Genomic DNA, 20,909 nt, shown 5'->3' on the forward strand with positions numbered 1-20,909 from the left:
TAATTTGTATTGCTGAACTGGACCAAGTGGCTTAAATAGCACCTTATAGGATTTTGTGACCTTTGGTCTAAGTGCTGGGATCATCTTAGTTTCTTGGGAATCGTAGAAAGGCTGCCTTTAACCAAATGTTGTATACCAGAAAGACTATTCAAACTGTATGCTCTGTGATAAGGACCATGTGCCAGTAAGGAGAATGGTCCCTGCTCTATAAACAAAAGTATCTGGAATAAAACTTAGGAAGTTAATTGTGGCTTGACCTAGAGTTTCTTGCTCTCGAATTGCTCATGTGAATTCCAGCAGATATCTGTCAGAAAGAACATTCAACTCAGCCATCACGATTGATGGCCACATTTACAGCATACTAAGGAACAAAACTTTCTTTTCCTAATTGCTAGTCTTAATTTTTAATTGCTGCTGCTATTTTAGATGTTATATCTAAAGATATAAATCACTGTCAATGCTTTGCTCTTTAAAATTTGCATTATATAATGAATTTTCTTCAGACTGCTGCCCTTCCAGATGACTCTAGCTGCAACTTCCATAAGTTTCAGACAGCAGAAGTAACAGCTGCCAGTAGAATTAGGTGTGTTGTACTTCAACATATCTGGAGGACTTGAGAAAACTGGGCCTAGATCTAGAATCAACCTGGTGCCAGGTCAATCTTTTGCTATGCTGATCTTTCTATTCATATTTGAGATATTTATGAATTAATGATTCTCAGTCTTTTATTGGAGAATCAGATTTTTATTTGATTACATCTTTATTTATATTCCAATCTTTTAGTAGTTTACAACATCTAAAATTATTGGAAACTATATAATAACTGCGATCAGGAATATGGGATCAGAAATTAAATCCAAATTATATAAACATGATATACTATACCCAACGAAAACCTGATAGAATGAAACATTCGGTAGTATCTTAAGAAAAATGAGGGAGGGGCAAATGGAGCATCATAACTAAGCATGTTCTGCATCTGGCTTCAACTACAGGTAGTCCTTGACTTACAGCAGTTCATTTAGTGACTGTTCAAAGTTACCACAGCACTTTAAACAGCGATTGATGACCATTTTTAACATTTATAACCATTGCAGCATCCCCATGGTCAAGTGATCAAAATTCAGATACTTGGCAACTGACTCATATTGATGACAGCTTGGGTCATGTGATCAGCTTTTTCGACCTTCTGACAAGCAAAGGCAATGGAGGAAGTCAGATTCACTCAACAGCCATGTTGCTAACATAACAAATGCTACGATTCATTTAACAATTGTGGCAAGAAAAGTCGTAAAATGGGGCAAACTCACTTAACAAATGTTTCACTTAGGAACATAAATTTTGGGCTCAATTGTGGTCTTAATCCGAGGACTACCTATAGTAAATACAGCTGATCTCATTCAAATCTGTTGCACTTTGCATGATTTGCAGAAAAATGTTTCTTTTGGTTTTTCAGGATAATGTGAGGGAAATTATCCCTAATGTAACTTAAAAATGTATTTTAAAGATATGTATAAATGGTATAAATTGCTCGACTAAGGATTAATGATTTGTGTGGCTATTACAGGATTAGAATAACATGTTATCTGCATAAATGCCTACCTGAATCTTTGAACTGCTGTGTGGTCATCTAGATGTTTTTGAAAACTTCTTGAAGTTGTCTTTGTTATAATCTATTTAAGTCTTATCATTTTAATTGCCATAATTGCTTTTGGATTTCTATTTTTATTACATTGTAAGCCGTCCAGAGTCACACTGGATAGCAAAATGGATGGCATATAAATTTAATAAATAAAAATACAGCAGGTTACAGTACAGATAATCCTCAATTTATGACCATAATTGAGCCCAACATTTCTGTTGCTAACTGAGACATTTGGTAATTGAGTTCTGCCCCATTTTACGACCTTCCTTGCCACAGTTGTTAAAGGAATTGCTGCAGAAGTTAAATTGGTAGCACGGTTGTTAAATGAATCTGGCTTCCCCATTGACTTTGCTTGTCACAAGTTCGCAAAAGGACCCTGGGACACTGCAACCGTCATAAATATGAGTTAGTTGCCAAGTATCTGAATTTTGGTCATGGGACCATGAGGATGCTGCAAAGTTTGTAGCATTGGTGAAAAATGGTTCTAAATCACTTTTTTTCAGTGCCATTGTAACTTTGAACATTCACTAAATTGAACTGTTGCAAGTTAAGAACTACCCCAAGGGTGGGTTGTGGCCAGCACTATTGCTGGTTCGTGCCCTTGTGTGCTTGATATGCACTGTGCATTCATGTGCAGTGCAATTAAAATTGAAAAACAAGATGGCGGCACCAATGGTGCCGACCGGGGAACCGGTTTGGGGGTCTGGCAGACCTGGGTGGCTGCTGGTTCCAGCTGCCAAACCACTACCAGTTCAACCAAACCGGTCTGAACTGGCAGAAACCCACCACTGGACTACCCTGTATTTCCATACTCTGATCAGGCTCTAAAAATTATTCCCACACTTGAAAATCAATTCAAGCCAATAGATAAAATTTTATTGGGATTTTGCTTTTTCCAATGCTCTCACCTGCCACCTCATACAAAGTGCACAGTGTAAACTGAGGCAGAGATTTTCTGCTAAACCAAAATGGCACATTTTCCTCTTTTCTGATTCCCCCAGGAGGGTAAAGATAAGTAAATAATCACTCTGGATTGAAGCTAAAGAGAGAGAAAAAGAAATTCTCAGATATTGAATATCAGTACACGCATACATTAAGACCACCAGTCCTTGGAGATCCTCAGTCTTAGCTTGATTTCAAATGCAGACTGCTGTGTTTTATTATCAACTGCTTATGCATTTTCAAAGCCAATCCATATGTGTATATTCTTTTTGACTTCAGTTAGGGGTTGGGAAAATGTCTTTGTGATAGTAATCTGGCCTATGAGTAAACATAATGTCATGGGATTCTCAAAGACCCCAGAGGACAGATGTTGCAATCACAGATGTTTCCAGGAAAAGAGGGAGGAAAAACCCTTTGATTTATTCATTTTATGGAGTGGGAAAGAAATGGATTTACAGAGACCATGTCAACACAAAGGATAGTGATTAAATTTACTGCAAAGGAGAGTTTTGCATGAGATGATGGATATTTACAGTTTAAGTTAAGTTAAGTTTACCTCTTTATCTTCCAGGAGAAATAATAATTGATTGCCAAAAAGTGTGAAATGTAGTCAAGCCAAATGTTGGTTTAAAACCTTGAAAAGTGCCAAATACTAAAACTCCTGCCATGCTTCCTTTCTACACATGGGCATCTATGATCTCAATAATGACTCAGATCCATTTTTAAAAAGGAGAAATATATTGTATTTTATTTTCTCTTAATTTATAACAGCTGTGCTGGGTTTGCTTGGCAGAATCTCAGCCTGGCAAAGCATTATGGGAATTCCTGGAAACGTGTGTGAGCCAAGCCCATCTTTGAAAAGCAAAGAAAACACATAGAAAAGAAGTGAAATGCTTTTCATTTCCTTTATGTGATATTCAACATGCTAGGAACGCCTATTTATTGTTCAATATAAAATTACATCTCTCTCTCTTTCTGTTTATAATATTATTTCACTATCATCTCTTCTTGCTATTATTTTAAAAGAATTTTGTTTCTCTACAAATTATGCATTCATTGTAAACCGCATCAGACATAAGATATAATCTTTCTTTCTCAAGCGTATAAGGGAGAATACCAATCTTTATAAAGGGCGCTCAACCAATTTGTTATTTACTAAGGTGTTTGTACTTGGTCCAAGCAGTTAAAATGCTCATTGAAGCAAAAATGAGCATGGAAATATATATACTGTCGATTTATTCCATTTGCATGCCTTTATTTTTTATCAATCTTAGCATGTATATTCCCAGTTTTCTTTAGATTTTTTTCTTTAAAAATGTGAAATCCTTTGTTTTGCTTTGTACCAATTGCTGTTATCTTAGCATTGATGTATATGCATCAGGGTGTTTCTAAAACAGCCCTTATTTTTGATCTTGGCACAGAATGCTGTTTCCTTAATTACAAATATGCTTAGGAATTTGCTTAATTATATATTATCATGGCATAAGTGATTTGTGAACCCTCCTGTGGCTCTACAGATCCTGTGCCTACTTTTGCGTATGGTTCAGCTGATCAGTCATCATTTAGATAGCAGAAACTGGATGCTATTTTTGCATAGCTCTTAACTGCAAATAATTACTCTTTTTCAAGAGAGTGGGGAATGGGAATTAAAGCTATCTCCAGCAAACCTGAACAATAAGATATTTGAGTTATATGTTGGTCTATGTCCATAAAAAAGATTGAGCTTTGAAGCCATTATCTATGTTGGCTAATAATAAGATACCAATGCTGACAAGAAATAGTCAGTGAGGTGTCTTCACAACAAGTTAAGTGGGAATATGTGCAAAGTATTATTTTATCAATGACTGGACACACAGCTTAGAAGATAACTTGACACATTATTCTATTCAGCAAATATATTCTTCAACAACTCTCATAACTCTTATGAATTCCCTTAGCCACATTGAGAAAAATAGCATGTTGAGTTGTGTAGCGGTTTGGGTGGTGATCGCTGGCAGAGCACTAAGTCTGTCATTTTCTTGGGTCCTAGAGACTAGAATCCAAAGGATTCCTAGCCAGACTTGTCAATTATCATGAAAAGTTCCTCTGAGTAGGTTTAGGTTTAGGATCTGGATTTATATGCCGCCCTTCTCCCAAGGACTCAGGGCGGCGAGTAGGAAAGTTGGATAGCCAGTCCAGGGGAACAATGCCTTTTAACTGCCTTCAGAGTTAACTGACTTTTAACTGACTTCAGAGTTAACTGACTTAACTGACTTTAGAGTTAGTAAGAGACTTTGGAAAAAGTAAGAAACTTTTATAAGCGACTCTGATAACAATGATTGTAGCAAAAAATATTTCAATATAATATTTATCAGAAACCCTAGCTGTTCTATTATTAGGTAAACCAGCTTAAAGTACCCTGTTCTTTTGGCTATTAAATATGAATCTGTAAGAAATATTGAATTAAGGGAGATAATATATTATTTTGCAATGCAAAAAGGAGAACAAAACTTCAGATAAAAGTGGTCTATTTATAAGACATTTGCAATCACATTGGTTCAATAAGGGTTTTCTTTTTTAAAAAATTCCAATAATAGACCAGGTAATAATTTTTAAGACTTATGAACAATTAAACATTGACATAATAACCAGCAGGTTTGTAGGATTATTCTTAAACCTACATGTTATGTTAAATACATAATGCTGATACTATTGGCCATAGTGTATAAAACTTAAGTCATATTAAATTAGAATCTTTTTTCCAAGGGTGATCAAATGTTATTTTAAAATGATTTTGAAGTAGGTATCAATAGCATTTTCCCCAAATTGTAATGATAGTCAAAATGATATACATCTGATGATATTATCCTACAAATACAGTTAAGCCCTCAATTACGGTAATTGGAACCAGAGTTCGGTAAGAAGGAGAGGGTACTGATTGGTTGTTAGATTCTATAGGCCTCCATTGGTCTACTGAAAGGAATGCTCGTGGTGGTATTTACATCTTGAGGAAGATACTGATACTGACTATTGCAGTCTGTTATAAAATAGCTGCTAGGTTTTGGGGGAATAAAGTGACAATGTCACTTAAGTCCATTCTATGCAAATGTGAATGTTTTCAATATGGTGAAACACTTCCTTCCCTTGTTGATGCTCTACAGTTGTTCTGGATTATTCCCCTAATCATATGGAGTGCATAAAAGGTAAATAGGAAGGTAAAATCTATTATGCTGCCCAGCCTGTCATAGGATGCCAGTCATTTTACTAAATTTATCAGCAAAAATCAAACATGGTAGATGCAGCTGATAAAAGAAAATCCTTAAATAAATTATCTTTCTTACTGTTGCAATGTAAAATTCAGCACTAATCAATGGAGGATAATTATAATGAAGACCATCTAAATTAAGAAATGTATTTTCCCCCTTCCTAATAGTTTCGAATCTATCACAGGTCAGAGGTAAAAGAGATATTCATTTAATTTGAATCAGGTAGCTGGTGCACAAGGAGATTTGAGTCAACATGAATATTTGGAGTTTGATTTACAGAGGCATCTTGACATTTCAGTTGCAATCTTAATCTTGATTGGAAATTTCAGGAATAGCTTTTGCTATGCATATACTTGTAATGTACAATTACATTGTCACTCACCATATATAATAAGTTGCTTAAAAACATAATACAGTGAAAAAAATAAACTAGTAGTGTCTAACATTTACCCACCTTTTGGCTATGTTGAGTCAGAATAAGTTACCTTTTATTTACATTAGACTTGAAGAATGTTTTTCTTCTTCGTTTTCTTCCACTACTGCTTCTTCTGCAAACAAGGTTGGTCACACATACCATACATCTAAAATACCAAGATACGAATTGGTTCTCTTCATTGGTCTCATTTTGCAATCTTCCTGGGGACTTTATCAGTTGTGTTGCAGATTGACCATGGCAATAGAAAAGACAATATGAGATTTCAAAATAGGTACAGGATTGTAAAATCTTGTGTAAAAGAGCATATATACTTATATTTGTATTTGACTGATACTGATAATTCACTATAATTATAGGCCAAGAATGGATTAAAGTTGATCCTTTTCTCCCAATGAACTGTGAAGCTTATGCATTTTTATGAAAAAAAAAAGAATAAAGGAAATATAGCCATGGGCATGTTTGAGAAATTACATTTGAGATGAATTAATGAAAATTAGATACAGTTTTTTTTTTAAAAAAAAGCACAATTCTCAACTATCTCTTAGCCCATCAAATATTTCTTAGACTGGCTTAATTTTTAAAATATATTTCTGAATACTATCAAATACAGTAAGTTATTACTCTACATTACATCTCTAATATTTGGAAGGTGATAAATATTAAAGAGTGGTATATTATACGTTATATGTTTACAGGACAATACAGATTTATAAAACAATATGTTATATATTTAGGATGTATATCAAATATGGGCCTCAATGTTGAACTAATTATCCACTAATTATTCCACCCCAGGGATATCTTAGAGTAAAACTGTGTTTAAATTCAACATACATGCTGGTACACTGCAATGTTCATTACATATAAAATAACATCTGCAGTAGATTGCTTTCAAATGGCTCTTCTCTGGTGTAAGCAGGAGAGACAGAGTCACCTGTTCATTGCCATTTCAGTAGGCAGGAGTGGGTCTTGGTTGTAATGTGAGAAATGCTACTGTCTATTCTTGAAATAGCCTCATTTGACACTTTTTTTTGAGACAGCTGTATTTTCCCCAGAGTGGATTTTAGGGAGCAGAAGTGCCTGTTTCTCACTCAAATCAGGCTGACCACAGAAAGAAATGACCTCTCACCTCTTCCAGTCACATTCCTTTGCTTTAATAACAAATAGTTTGGTTACTGGTTCCTTTCAGTCCCCATGATGGGCTAGTAGTTTCCTATTTTGCAATCTGTGCTAGGAACAAAAAGAAAGTGGTTTTTTTCCTGCTAGAGGAAAATATAGGTTCTGCTATTGATTCTAACGGAATAGCAATAGAAGGAAACATGATATTGACACCTAAGCAAATTCATGGAGGCTCCCAATAACTACAAGGAACTATGCATTTTATTTTCCCCCTGGGTTAAGAGGGAAGGATACCTCAGAGCAGTAGTCACTGTTGACTATAAAGTCAGTGTGGAATATAGAGAGAACAGCACTCATATCCTATTGTTAGGTTTCCTATGATCATCTAGTTGGTCACTAAGGGAGCAGGATGTTAGATGAGATGACCTGTAAGATTAGAATTTGATATAACTTAATATAGTACAATAAGGAAAGATGCATTTGTCCAAACTTTCATCTTCCGATTGCCCACAGATCAGAATGGAAAAAGAGGTACTTAAAGACGCCTAAAGAAATAAAATAAAAAAGTTCTGTTTTAATACGATTCAGGGTTGTAAATATTTGTATGTTAATATGAACATGCCCATAATTGGACACACATTATCTATCTTTGCTTCAGTTTCCATTAATTCTGCAATGCTTGCAAGCATTGCCATCTTTTCACACTAATTTCTTCTCAGTTCTCTTTTCCCAGGGTAACTCAAGTACTGTTTATCATTAAAACCCTTGTTATCATGTCTTGCTTATCCAGAGGCAACCTCAACTCCCTGATACGCCTCCCTATCTCCAGATGCAAATGTGTGACGCTAATTATTTGTATTCTGTCTGGCAAGGTCAAACAGGCAGCATTTGATGGAATCCATATGGCTTTTAAATAAAACATGGATTCTATGACTAGTCTTTAAAACCTTTTATATAAACAACATGAGTAGACAGAAAGAGCCACTTTTTAAAGCATTGGAAATATTGGTTGTCTGTGGATAATGTGGCACGCCGAACTCTTCTGGGAAAGGGACTCACAAGAGATAGAGAGAGTGCTCTCATAAGAGGAATCAGTCACCTTGTTGTCTTTCTCACCATGTCAAATTCAGAGAACAAGTCAAAGAGAAGGGCCTGTTTTTTTAAAAACAACATTGTATTACTACATTCTGCATATCGGAGGCCCTCCACTACAACGGATAAAAAAACCACAGCAGCCAAAATATCCAACCGCGATATTTCCAATCTCTGGTACTACTTTTGTAACTTCAATTACAACTAACTAATAAAAGCAACTACAGTTGACAAATAATAGTGTGGGCGACTTGGTTCTTTACATAAATACAAAATTGATGCAAGAATCAACTTGTTTAATCCCCTTGTACAATCCGTATCAGGATTAGCACAACTAATGCTTATTCTTACAAGCATTTCTTTATATTGTCTCTGAGTATAAACATGCTAATGCTTGCTCAATTCACATTTGTAATACCACGTCCTCTTCTGTTCCATAATATAGCTCATTTTTCTTAATATTTTGTATTTCATTGTTTCTTTTACTTTTCTACAATCACACATGTGGGTCTCAAGGAGAGATGTGTTTTTACAAACTGTTTTGACAAACTGTTATTTGTCAACGGCAGTTGCTTCTATTAGTTAATTGTAATTGTAAATTATAAAAGTAGTACCAGAGAAGGGGAGTATCACTCTTGGATATCTTAGCTGTTCACTTGCTGTTTTTTAGCAAGTGTGTACCACCTATTCAGGATGGATTGTTCAAACTGTCCTCTGAGATTGACAAGCTACAAGTACTGTCTCTTAAGATCAAAGTCACTTGGGAACATTAGCTTTCTTTCCCCTTTGCCATATATGGTTGGAGAAATTATCCTTTTAATGGTAAACTAAACCTGCAATATTGCCTTACATGTATAACTTACATAGCAATAGCATTTAGACTTATATACCGCTTCACAGAGCTTTACAACCCTCTCTAAGTGGTTTACAGAGTCAGCACATTGCCCCAACAGTCTGGGTCCTCATTTTACCAACCTCAGAAGGATAGAAGGCTGTCAGTAATTCTCATCTTGAGCCAATAAGAATCGAACTGTCAGCAGCTGGCAGCCAGCAGAAGTAGCCTGCAGTACTGCATTCTAACCACTGTGCCATGATGTCTATTTGCAATATGACATGTCAGAGAACAGAACATTTTTTTTATTATGTGCCTTTTATTTGCCATAACTTTTAGAAGTTTTAATTGGATTATATCATTTTTAGCTGTTCTTTGTGTTCATATAGACATTTTAGCATCACTTTGATACTGCCTGAAGTTGATTTTTGCTGAACAATGGCCCTGATGATCCAACATACAGTTCTAATTTTTTCTAGTGATAACTTATTATTTTTCTTAAACTCATCAGATAAGAAAATATCAACAGTGGTATTCGAACTTGTTTCTATAAATGAAATATGATTTTGTCTGCCATAACATTTCAGAACTTTATCCTTGGAAAAAATTAGGAGGAAACATAGAAGCTGTTCATAAATTCAGATTATACTGGAAATAACTCTGAGCTGAGTGTTGTACAGTAAAACACTTACTTTAGGTCAGGATTATTTTGAGTGGATTTAGATGTAGAGGCAGTTAGGCAATTTAGGGCACACAAATGTTCCCAAAGCTAAATAAACAGGAAACAAATTCTTCTTGTAGACAAAACCTGGGAAAGCAGGAAAAGAAAGAATCCCAAGGCTTTGGGGGGAAAGTTGCTGAATAAATCAGAAACACATTGGGATTTACTGGTAAATCAATTAATTCAAGCTGAGCAAGACAAAAATAGATGATGATCACATATCATTTTAAAAAATTATTTCTCTAGCATGCTGAGCACGTAACCAACAGGCCAGAGCATGCCCTGGTTCTACTGTTGCATCAAAGTTTGGGCCTAGTTTACTTCCATCAATTTTTTTTTTAAAAAATGTTCACATCCTCATGGCCTTTCAGTTCTCCTGAAATCTATTTCCAGTGTTGGAAATAATAAAGGTAATAGCATGATCACTGTTGAGCAAGTTTAAAGGCTTCTGCAAAGCTATTTTCTTCTTGCATTAAGAAGGAATTTCAGGGAGAACAGTTGGGACCTGGGACTGAGAAAGTTTACATACTATTACTTGTGCTTCATCCTGTGGATCTGAACCCTTGAGTCCTGAAAAATAAATGTCACCCCACATGGCCATTAGTGCAATGTGCAGTTTAAATTAGAGTGGTACTACAGTACATAAGGGTGTCACTTTAAAAAAAAGAAATAGACATCCAGTTATAGAAATAGCTACAACTTAGGACATCTATATCTATGCAAAATGAAAAGTTCTGCTTAAGTGTTACAGAAAGAGTTCAATTCACAGGCAGGTAGTCCCTTCCTAGCTGCAGATAATTTTCAGGTTAATCTTCAAAACTATAAAGTATCTTGCCTTAATAGTAGGCAGCCAGCAGCCATTTATTTCCCAAGCTAATTCTACTATTTTTAATACCTGCTTCTAAGATACCCTTCCTTACATCATTTTGCGGGCCTCAGCATATAGTCCACGTTAAATTGCCAGAATGGCAAAGGGAGTGTTGAGCCTTCGTGCCAACAACTCCATCCCTTTGGGGCATCTAGAAAATGGGTGGGAACATATATTGTGACACCATGACATTGCTGACATCAGCTTCATCACCCCTTGCCCCTCTATGGATATGGATAGTGCCTGGCATGATGCCATCTTTTGTAATTTGCATAATCTCTAAGTTTATGCAACAATTCAAACTCATAGCAAAAAGATAGGAGCTCTGGAGCATGTAGAAGCTGTCTGCAGCTCCTTCTGGGGATCATCCAGCTACTCCTCGGGAAATTTTTTGCCTTTAAATCCAAAATGTTGTATGTCCTACTGGCCTTTCAGGTATTTCTCAGGCTTTCACATTGCTACATGATGCATCTGCATAATAATGATCAGCATGGTTGGAATAGATGTTTAAAACATGTTATTATACTTGATAGTAATCGGAATTCATGATCAATAGCATACTTTCCATTTGCTCTACATTCTCATCTCTTTGTTTGGGTTGAAAAGATAGTTTCCATTTCATAATTTTCACAGAGGCATAGTGAAAATATTTTAACTAGAGCTGTCAATGCAGCTTTATATCCCCTTCCATGTCTGAGTTTAGTGGGAACAAAGTGGAGCTTTAAAGATTTTTATTATCTCTTTTAAGGGAGATGTGAAAAATGATTGATGATAGATGATAGATAGATAGATAGATAGATAGATAGATAGATAGATAGATAGATAGATAGATAGATAGATAGATCTCCACATGGAGGCCTCCGCACAGCCTGTTTTTGACCGGCAGAGTGCTTCTGGAAGCCAGGGGGCGCACGTGGCCCATTTTGGCTAGCAGTGGCACCATGGGCCAATCTGTTGATATTTCCAGGCCAGTCCTGCGGGCTGGATTTAAGCACCATGGGCCTTGAGTTTGACACCCCTGACGTAGAAGTATTTGTACCCTCCATTACATTTGTACAGTTTTTAGGCTGCCAGTAGAAGCTGTGATTTAATGCAAAAGAAATATAGAATCTATATAGAGCCTACTGTATTTCCAGATTTGCATATGAAAATGTGTTGAGAAGGCAAATAAATGTGCTTAAGGATCTGGAATACCAGAGGCTATCTATAGTATCAGATGATAATATCACAAGTTCTTTATTGCACTCTCTTCAAAAGTAATAGTTGCAATAGTTGCAAAAGGGTTTCCTAGAATGTTACTTTTTTTTTTCTCCAAATCCTTTTTCTTTTGGTGTTCTTCCATCTGGAAAATGATACAGACCTCAGCCTTAAGAAATTGACTGTACTTGAGAAGGCAGTGTGCTTAATCTAGTTTCTTGGTGCTCAATTTTTCACTTATAAAATGCAAATAGAACTTACTTATGCTACAAACATAATTTACATATGGGCACTTTGCAAATATGAGCATACTCACACACATACTGTTTCAAAGACAAGAAAAAGGACTTCGGAACAGGCTCTGGAACACTTCTTTATCTCCAAGTTCAGAGCATTGGTTGTCATCCATCTAGAGAAGATGTGTGGAACTCGGAATATGAATCACTACATACATACAGAAAAAAAGAATAAGTTACAGTGGTTTTCATAGATATATACCTCATTCAGCTGCTATGTTCAAGTTGTAAAGTAAATTGACCTTGGATGACGTAACAAATTATGAAAAATAGTCACAAGATACTTCTTATCTCATTACATTGGGATGTTGTGGTTATGATTCAGTGCCAGCCCTTTTCCAAAACTAAAGTCATGCAGTCATCAGTAATGGCTTCAAGCTGCTCTCTTGGATTTTTTGACTTCTTCCCACAACAATGAGCTCCAAGCCCTATTAAACCAATATTGTTAAGAGAGTAAAAAGCAACAGACATCATCTATTTTTTTTAAACCCAGTAACAATCCCAAAGATTTGCATTGTGGAGACATTTGGCACCAATTGTTTAAATTAAAGTTAGGGTTAGGCTTAAATTTCCTTTGCCCGTTGCTTTTCTCCATTAAAGCAGATAGCCACTACCTTGGCTGCCATACACAACCCCAAAGAAAGGAACAGATTAGTCATTCATTCATTCATTGTATTCATATTATCCTAATATATCAATATTTATTAATCTACTCTTGGCATGGCATATACTGCCCACTCTCCAGATTCCTATGCATCACTGGTTTGGCTTTTCTTTTTACAGGGTACTGCATGAAACAGAACTGACAGCCATGATGCCTGCTTTCTTTCGGAAGATGCTGGTCTTCTTCGTCCTCTTCCTCACAAGTAAGCAAACACCTGGGCATATTATGGATGCGCAAATGCTTCTATGGAAAGCGCTCACAAAACTTCCGTTTTGTACTGAGGGAGGCTATGATTGGCTATCTTTCATGTAGAGAGAGAGAGAGAAAATTCTCCCGCATCACATTTTGTGACATTACTGTCTATATACAATTGCTTTGACATCTTAATCTTAAAAGAATAGCATTTGCTTCTTAGCTGCAGCATGCACATTGCCTTGCACATGCACACATACTTTGAATTTGAATTTGAATAGATTTGTATGCCGCCCAATCCCGAAGGACTCTGGGCGGCTTACATAAAAACAGTTAAGATATTAAAAAGATTAAAAACATAAAACAATACAATTTAAAACAGGAATAAAAAAAACACAACATGCACTCAGTTATAATGCGGCTGAAGTTCAGTCAAGCTCAACAGCCCCAGGCCTGCCGAAACAGCCAGGTCTTAACAGACTTACAGAAGGCCAGGAGGGTGGGGAGGGTCCGGATCTCAGGGGGTAGCTCGTTCCAAAGGGCCGGGGCTGCAACAGAGAAGGCTCTCCCCCGAGGAGCTGCCAGATGGCATTGTGTGGAGAATACCCGGAGAAGGCCCGACCTGTGCGATCTTATTGGGCGCTGGGAGGTATGTTGCAGGAGGCGGTCACGGAGATATCCAGGTCCTAGGCCATGTAGGGCTTTATAGGTAATAACCAGAACCTTGAAGCATGTCTGGAGACTGATGGGAAGCCAGTGCAGCTCGTGGAGGATAGGTGTAACATTAGCATACTTCTGTGACTCAGGCTTAGAGAATTTGTTGTATTAAACAAAAGCCAACCAATTCACCACCCATTTAATATACAAGTCCCATTGATTTCCATGAAAATTACTTTCAGGTTGATGACCATTTTGGTTAGCCACTCTAAGGGTGGTGGTATCGGATATAATTGGAGTCCCAGGATAGAAGCCCTGCTTTGTGTGCAAATAATTTGTGCGTGTACATGGGACAGGCAGAGTTTACTGGGCTACCGCTTTAGAAGCTTCCTTAGTCCTGAGGATAGGAAGGCTTATGCAAAAAGAAAAAAAAGCCAAAAAAAAGCCCTGGGTATATGTTGAAATAATACCATTTTCTCTGGATCCAATTCAGTTGATAGCAATAGCAATAGCAGTAGACTTATATACCGCTTCATAGGACTTTCAGCCCTCTCTAAGCGGTTTACAGAGAGTCAGCATATTGCCCCCAACAATCTGGGTCCTCATTTTACCCACCTCGGAAGGATGGAAGGCTGAGTCAACCCTGAGCCGGTGAGATTTCAACCGCTGAACTGCTGATCTAGCAGTAGCCTGCAGTGCTGCATTTAACCACTGCGCCACCTCGGCTCCTGATAATGCTGTTTTGTTTCAGTAGGAACATGAATATTGTTTCAAAAAGGAATTCAAAGAAGTGGCTTGTACCCCATCCGCACTTTTACCTTGGAGAACCCGATTTTCTTTTTCTAATTGCAGCATTTGTTTTACTAAAGGAGGAGTCCGGGATCATCAACGTAAACCCTCTCAGCTGACTTCTACATCTTTAGCAGGTGTTTTAATGAGTATAAAGCAAAAGCAGATGCAGGTTAGCCTACCGAAATTACTCCTGTGAAACTTCCATCGTCTCAGATGACAAACCTGGCATTCATTAGGTGCAGGGTGGGAAAGGGAGGGAGAGCCTGCCTCAGTTTACTTTAAACTCTCATTAGTTTTTTCAGCCTTCTCCTTTCCCTTCTCTGAAAAGAAGGAAAGAAAGAGCAGTTGGGTACTGGCAGGTCACAGCCACATTGCAGTTTATGAGTTGGGATCATTTTCGGAGTCTGAAAGTTGCATGGCTTTCCTGTAGTGGTCTGTTAAATAAACAGAAAGACTTAAGGGAGCTAGGGAAGCCGTCTCAGAGACATCTTTGAGGCCAGGGACTCACCAAATAAAGATGCAGAGCCTTGGCATAAAATGAATCAACACGACAGTTTCCAGTTTCCAAGAGTTCTGCCACCGTTGCTGTCTTAAATCCCATCCCTAAATTCTAGCGCTTAAGTTCCATTGCTGACTTTCTCTACACCCTGTTTTATTTCTGCAATAATGATACCTTTTCATCTTTTAGTTTTATAAATAAAATAACAGTCAAGAACAGGGTGAGAATTCTGTTTGAAGAGAATATTCTGCAGACCAGTCCAAAGTCTGTTTAGATGTGGGGGAAAAGTAAAAGTAAACTAGGGCATTTGTTTATTTAAAAAAAGAAGCAGCTCTTAATACTTCTTTGAGTTGAATTCAGAGTTTTAAGGAGCAGAAGTCCACTAACTGAAAGTGTCTGAGGGAGTGAATGTGACGGGAATGAAGGGAATGGCAAATCCTGTGGCCCAAAAGGAGGGAGATCAGGATCGGAGAATGAAGACCATCTTGTGGACTCTTGGGCTTGGCAATACATAATAGTGGTAAAGAGCAGGGGTGGGATTGAAAATTTTGAGCAACCAGTTTTCTGCCCTGTTGCTGGATGGGTGTCGCCATGGTGGCCATGGCCTCCTGCACCACAACGGGTGGTGGTGGTGACATTTTCACCCTTCCAGGCTCCAGAGGGTTTCCTTGAACCTCTGGGAGGAAAAACGGCCTCTCACAGGCCCTCCGGAGGCCGAAAATGGGTCCATTTCCAGACTTCTAGAACTTCCGGGAGACCTGTTTTTCACCCTCCCAGAGCCTCCATGCGGGCCCTGTACTTACCTGGCATCCAAAACAGGTTGTGTGGAGACTCCTGGGAGGGGCGGAGTGGGGTGATAGGGGCCAGTGAGTTCTTTCACCTACTGGTTCAGCGAACCAGATGTAAAATTAACATCCAATTCACCCGAACCAGTCCAAACAGGCTGAATCCCACCCTGGTGATGGGCATGGGTTGTTATGGGAGCCACAGGACATGCCATTTCAGCAGACGATGCCACCAATGTTTAGTACCAGTGGCATGTGCTTGTGCGCTGAGTTCACTTCCAGCCCCTCGAAATCCTTGGAGGCCTTGTGGTTTAGCTGCTGCTGGTAAATTCCAGGGTAAGGCTGTCCTCATCCAAGACCTTATTGAGGCAGAGCAAGCTGACCTGGCACACATCGCTGAGACCTGGCAGACTCCGGAAGAGGGTGGTCCCACTCTCAGAGATGTGCCCAGCTGGGTTAGGGTTTGCCACCAGCCAAGACCCCAGGGCAGGGGAAGAAGGGTGGCAATAACCATTTGAGAATTTATTTTGGCCTTCAGGGGACTTGCTTCCTAAGTTTCTGGCTGGGAAGCTGGGCTTATGGGACCCGTTCCTGAAGCTGAACTCATAAGATCAGGTGGGAGTGTTGCCTACTGTATCAGCCTCCCAGCTACATAACAGATGCTGGAGGCCATCTCAGGGTTAATAGTGGAGGTTTCCAGGCTTATGGTCCTGGGGGGACTTCAATCTGCCATCTGTGGTATGCCCTTGGAAGGGGCCTAGGAAATCATGACTACCATAGCAGCCATGGGTCTAAGCCAAATCATCTCAAGTCCACCTTAGGACAGTAATCACACACCAGATATGATCCGCTTATTGGAGCAATGGCAACGATTAATGGGGAACAACCTGTTGGTATCGTCCTTGTCATGGGGAGATCATGCCCTGTTTGCCTTCAGATTCTCTTATGCTGTTCTCATCACAGGGAGGCCAGAATCATTCAAGCAATCTGTCCTTGGCAACTAATGGCAACAAAATGGCTTCCAGAGGGAACTGGGGAATATCCAGGGGGAGGGGCTCTGCATGTTCCTGCCAAAGCACTGGTAACATTCTATAATCAAAGGGCGGCCAAGGTTTTGGATGGGATCATGCTTAGCTTAGTTTAGTCTAGTGTTTAGTCTTGCCCCCTTATGGGAGTAACTATGACTCTCTTAACATCTTTTGATGTTTGGGAGGGCCATGGTTGCATGGCCTGTGCGCCTCCTCGTGGCGACCATTGGGGAGGGTGCAGGGGAATTATTCCCCGGCGCCTGAGCTAAGACCCAGGCCATCCCCTGGCATGACTAATCTTCCTGCAGGGGATTACTGCTGGTTCCAAGAAATAAAAATAAACAAAGTCCTGGCTCCTTTGGAGTCCGGGACAACAGCAGGCCAGCTGGTGCCATGGAAGTTCCCCACAATGCTCCTGGTATGAGCCATGACATTTCTAGTTCCAATATATTCCTGTGCATCTGCGGCCAGCAATTTAAATTTCAGCACGGCCTGAGTACGCACAGGCAGCATAAACATTCCACTGATGTAAATGTGGAGAGGGTGGCTGTCCTACCCACAAAGTGTTTACACTGATCCTCTGAGGATGACGAGGCAGTGAAGCTCCATGCTGACTGCTACTGGACGACCGGGTTGTTAAAGAAAGACCGCTATGTACTATTAATCCCACATTTCCCAGGGCGGTCAGTAGAGGCAATCAAGAAGCACCTGCAGTCCATAAATTTGAGAGACCGCCTCCTGCCAATCACCTCCCTGCGTCCCATCAGATCGCACAGAGTAGGCCTCCTCCGAATTCCATCCGCCAGTCAGTGCCGACTGGCGACTACGCGGAGGAGAGCCTTCTCTGTTGCAGCTCCGACATTATGGAACAACCTCCCCGTGGAGATCCGTACCCTCACCACAGTCCAGGCCTTCCGCACAGCCCTCAAGATCTGGCTATCCCGTCAGGCCTGGGGATAGGATTATTTCTCACCCCGCCCGAATGTTGAGTGAATGTTGTATTTTTATGGTTTAATTTCTTTTAATCACGATTCTTTTTTTCAAGTCTTGTCTTGCACTCCCTTCCCTTCATTGTTGTAAGCCGCCCTGAGTCCCCTCAGGGAAAAGGGCGGCATATAAATCCTTAATAAAATACTAAAAAAAAAAAATAAGTGGGCGATGCCATCATCTGCCCCAGTGTTACCAGACCCTCCTCCTCCACCACCTACTTTATTTGGACCATATGGAGAGCTAATTATGCTGTCATACAGCGGCTCTACAAGCTCCACTGTAAAGATAATGTGGCCACCGTACTGTCAGGGCTCTGGAGGCATGCTTATCAAGGTTCAGCACCACTCCCATCAGGGATGACCGAATTTTGGTCATCTGTGTTTGGAGCACCCAGTGCAGTTGATACTACTTCTCCTGTGCAACCACCGACTCTTTTGTGGTTGTTGCTTGTTATTTCCCTGTCTGAGGTTACTGTGGCCCTGCATTCCATGACAGTACAGTGGGCCAGGGCCACATTTCTGCCACGGACCTTCTGGCACTGCACCAGCCATCTGTAGCAGCTTATTTCAACTTGTAGCCGGGGGTCCTCCTAGACATCTTGTGTGGTCCCGAGTGGTGTTCCTACCAAAAACTGAGAACCTAGCAGCTCCAGGGGACTACTGCCCTATCTCAGTAGCATCTGTATTGCTGCGGGCTTTTCACAAAATTCTCGCAAAGGACCTCCGAGACACACTACAGCTTTCCCCATTCCAGCACGCCTTCCTTCAGAGGGACGGCTGTCTCAAGGCAACGACCCTCCTCCATACGATCCTACGGAGGGTCCACACCAATCAAGGGCCTTGCGCAATGTTATTTCTTTACGTCACCAAGGCATTCAATATGATCTCACATCACTCCCTTTTTAGGGTTGCCGCTGGGGCAGGCCTTCCCCTCCGCTGCATTCCTATCTGAGCAACCTTTATCAGTCTTCCACCATTCAACTCCCAGGTGTAGTTATTCAATGCAGAAGGGGAGGTATGGCAAGGAGATCCTCTCTCACCTATTTATTTATCCTGGTCATCGATGACATCTTGTGGGCTTCTTTGACCACAATTGGGTTCAATCTAGCTGGCCAGAAGATTGACTGTCTAGCTTACGCGGATGATCTTGTGCTCCTGGCAGAAAGACCAGCCAGCCCTCTCTTCCACAAAGACCCTGCAGGAGAAGGGCAGTATGGATAACTGTTGGATCTGGCTGAGTGAGAGCTGTGGATTATAAGCATGCTGTTTTTGCTGTGGCCCTACAAAATTGTTAAGTGTTCCTACTGAACTTCATAGGGATATCAAGGTGACAGGTTTAGCTGTCTATGGTGATGATAACTGAACTAGGCAGGGGATTGTACTCTGCAAGGAAAAAGAGGTCTTGGATAAGGAAGGTCTGCATGTGTTGTAGGTGTTGCAAATCAGCAATATGGGGTGGGTAGGTTATCTAAAAAGGGAAGCCGTCTTCTGGTTGGTGACTCAACTGTAAGAAGTGTCTATTTAGGAAAGGATGTGGAAGTTTTGAAATAGGTGAGTTGTTTGCCTGGTGCTACTGCCAGCAGAGAAGAGAGGCACATTGTTGCGGTTTGGAGGAAGCAATTCAGGAAAATGCTGTCTACTGTATCATTTCCTATGGATTTCCTGGCAATTTTCATTTTCCTTTCACATCCTTAGCTTGTTTAGATTTCTTCAACACAAATCACAGCAGACACTTCAGTAACAGGGGTCAAAAATAATGGGTCAGAATATGCCATGTTCTAGGAAGGAAAAAAATCTTTATTACACTGGAGTTTTCCAGTTGTTCTGTACACAATGCCTGAATTATATTCACATCATGCAATTACTCATAATTTATTGTTCTGCCTGAGACCAATCTCAGGCTCTTCCTAGAAGGAAAAGGCATTAGATGGAAAACAAGACCCTTTCATTCAGGGCAATGAATTCGTTTTTAGTCAAATATCTTGACTGGCTGGCCTCTAACCTCTGCGTCCAAATGGAAAATGATTTTGCTTTTCAAGCAGTTCAAATGTTTAGATTTTACAGAAACATGTTGCTTTATTTTTATCCCTGTACATTCATCTCTGTACATTCTTCCGCTATCCCCTATGTTCTGTCTCTTGCTCATTTGATTTCCAAATGATCTCTTAAAGGTGCGAAAGAAATCAGCTCCCTGGAAATTACTCCCAGTGCCCACGAAGTTGTCCTCAATCTCTACACTGATTTTACCGTGAAATGTTCAGGCCACAAGGAGGTTATCTGGAAAACAGACAACAAGCATACCAAATTAGACACTGTCCTGGAGAAAAGGGGCACCATTTTTACCAATACCCTTACGTTAAGGAACTTGACTGGTTTGAACACAGGTGAATATTCCTGTTCCGACGATCAACACCTGGATGGAAAGGCCATCTACGTTTTTGTACCAGGTATTGGCGACTGCACAATTTTGATACTTCTAGTCCTGTAACTTATGCTTCATGTGTATGCAGGTGTTTGGTTCTGTGGAATGAACAGAAAGTTCAGAAGAAATTAAAAAAACAAGGACTCTCTTCTGGATGCAGACATGGCTTTTTCCAGATAACTCAAATGTACACATTTTCCAGGCCACACTACTTTTCCTTGAATAGTAATAATACAGTGTTTGCTTCTTCCTACTATCATCTCTACCTGCTGGGGAGGACCTTCAAAAGTTGAAGTAGGATGCCTAGATTTAAATATCTTTGTTTTTCATATACTGTACACCTTAAGTTCTACCTACTTTTGTGCTTTGACTGTGGCCACCGATGTAATGCAGAGCCTAACAAATTTCATCTATGACAATAAAGACTTTGAGATGAAGGCAAAAATCCTGTTCCTTCTTTAAACTGACCTATGGTGTCAATACTGGAT

The 20,909-nt window shown here is 39.7% G+C and overlaps 1 protein-coding gene across 1 annotated transcript in view; it reads left to right on the forward strand.

Annotated features, from left to right (window-relative positions):
* PDGFRB (platelet derived growth factor receptor beta) overlaps window positions 1-20,909 on the forward strand; it is a 105,748-nt gene that overhangs the window by 25,990 nt on the left and 58,849 nt on the right. The window contains exons 2-3 of the mRNA XM_014065020.2: window positions 13,177-13,259; window positions 20,171-20,446. Of these exons, the coding sequence (XP_013920495.2) occupies window positions 13,205-13,259; window positions 20,171-20,446 (331 nt within the window). The 5' untranslated portion in view covers window positions 13,177-13,204. The remainder of the gene's footprint in view (window positions 1-13,176; window positions 13,260-20,170; window positions 20,447-20,909) is intronic.

This window comes from Thamnophis sirtalis, unplaced genomic scaffold, assembly GCF_051295495.1.
Source record: "Thamnophis sirtalis isolate CommonGarterSnake01/CBP01778 unplaced genomic scaffold, rThaSir2_p1.2 scaffold_3, whole genome shotgun sequence".
NCBI classification, from domain to species: Eukaryota; Metazoa; Chordata; class Lepidosauria; order Squamata; family Natricidae; genus Thamnophis; species Thamnophis sirtalis.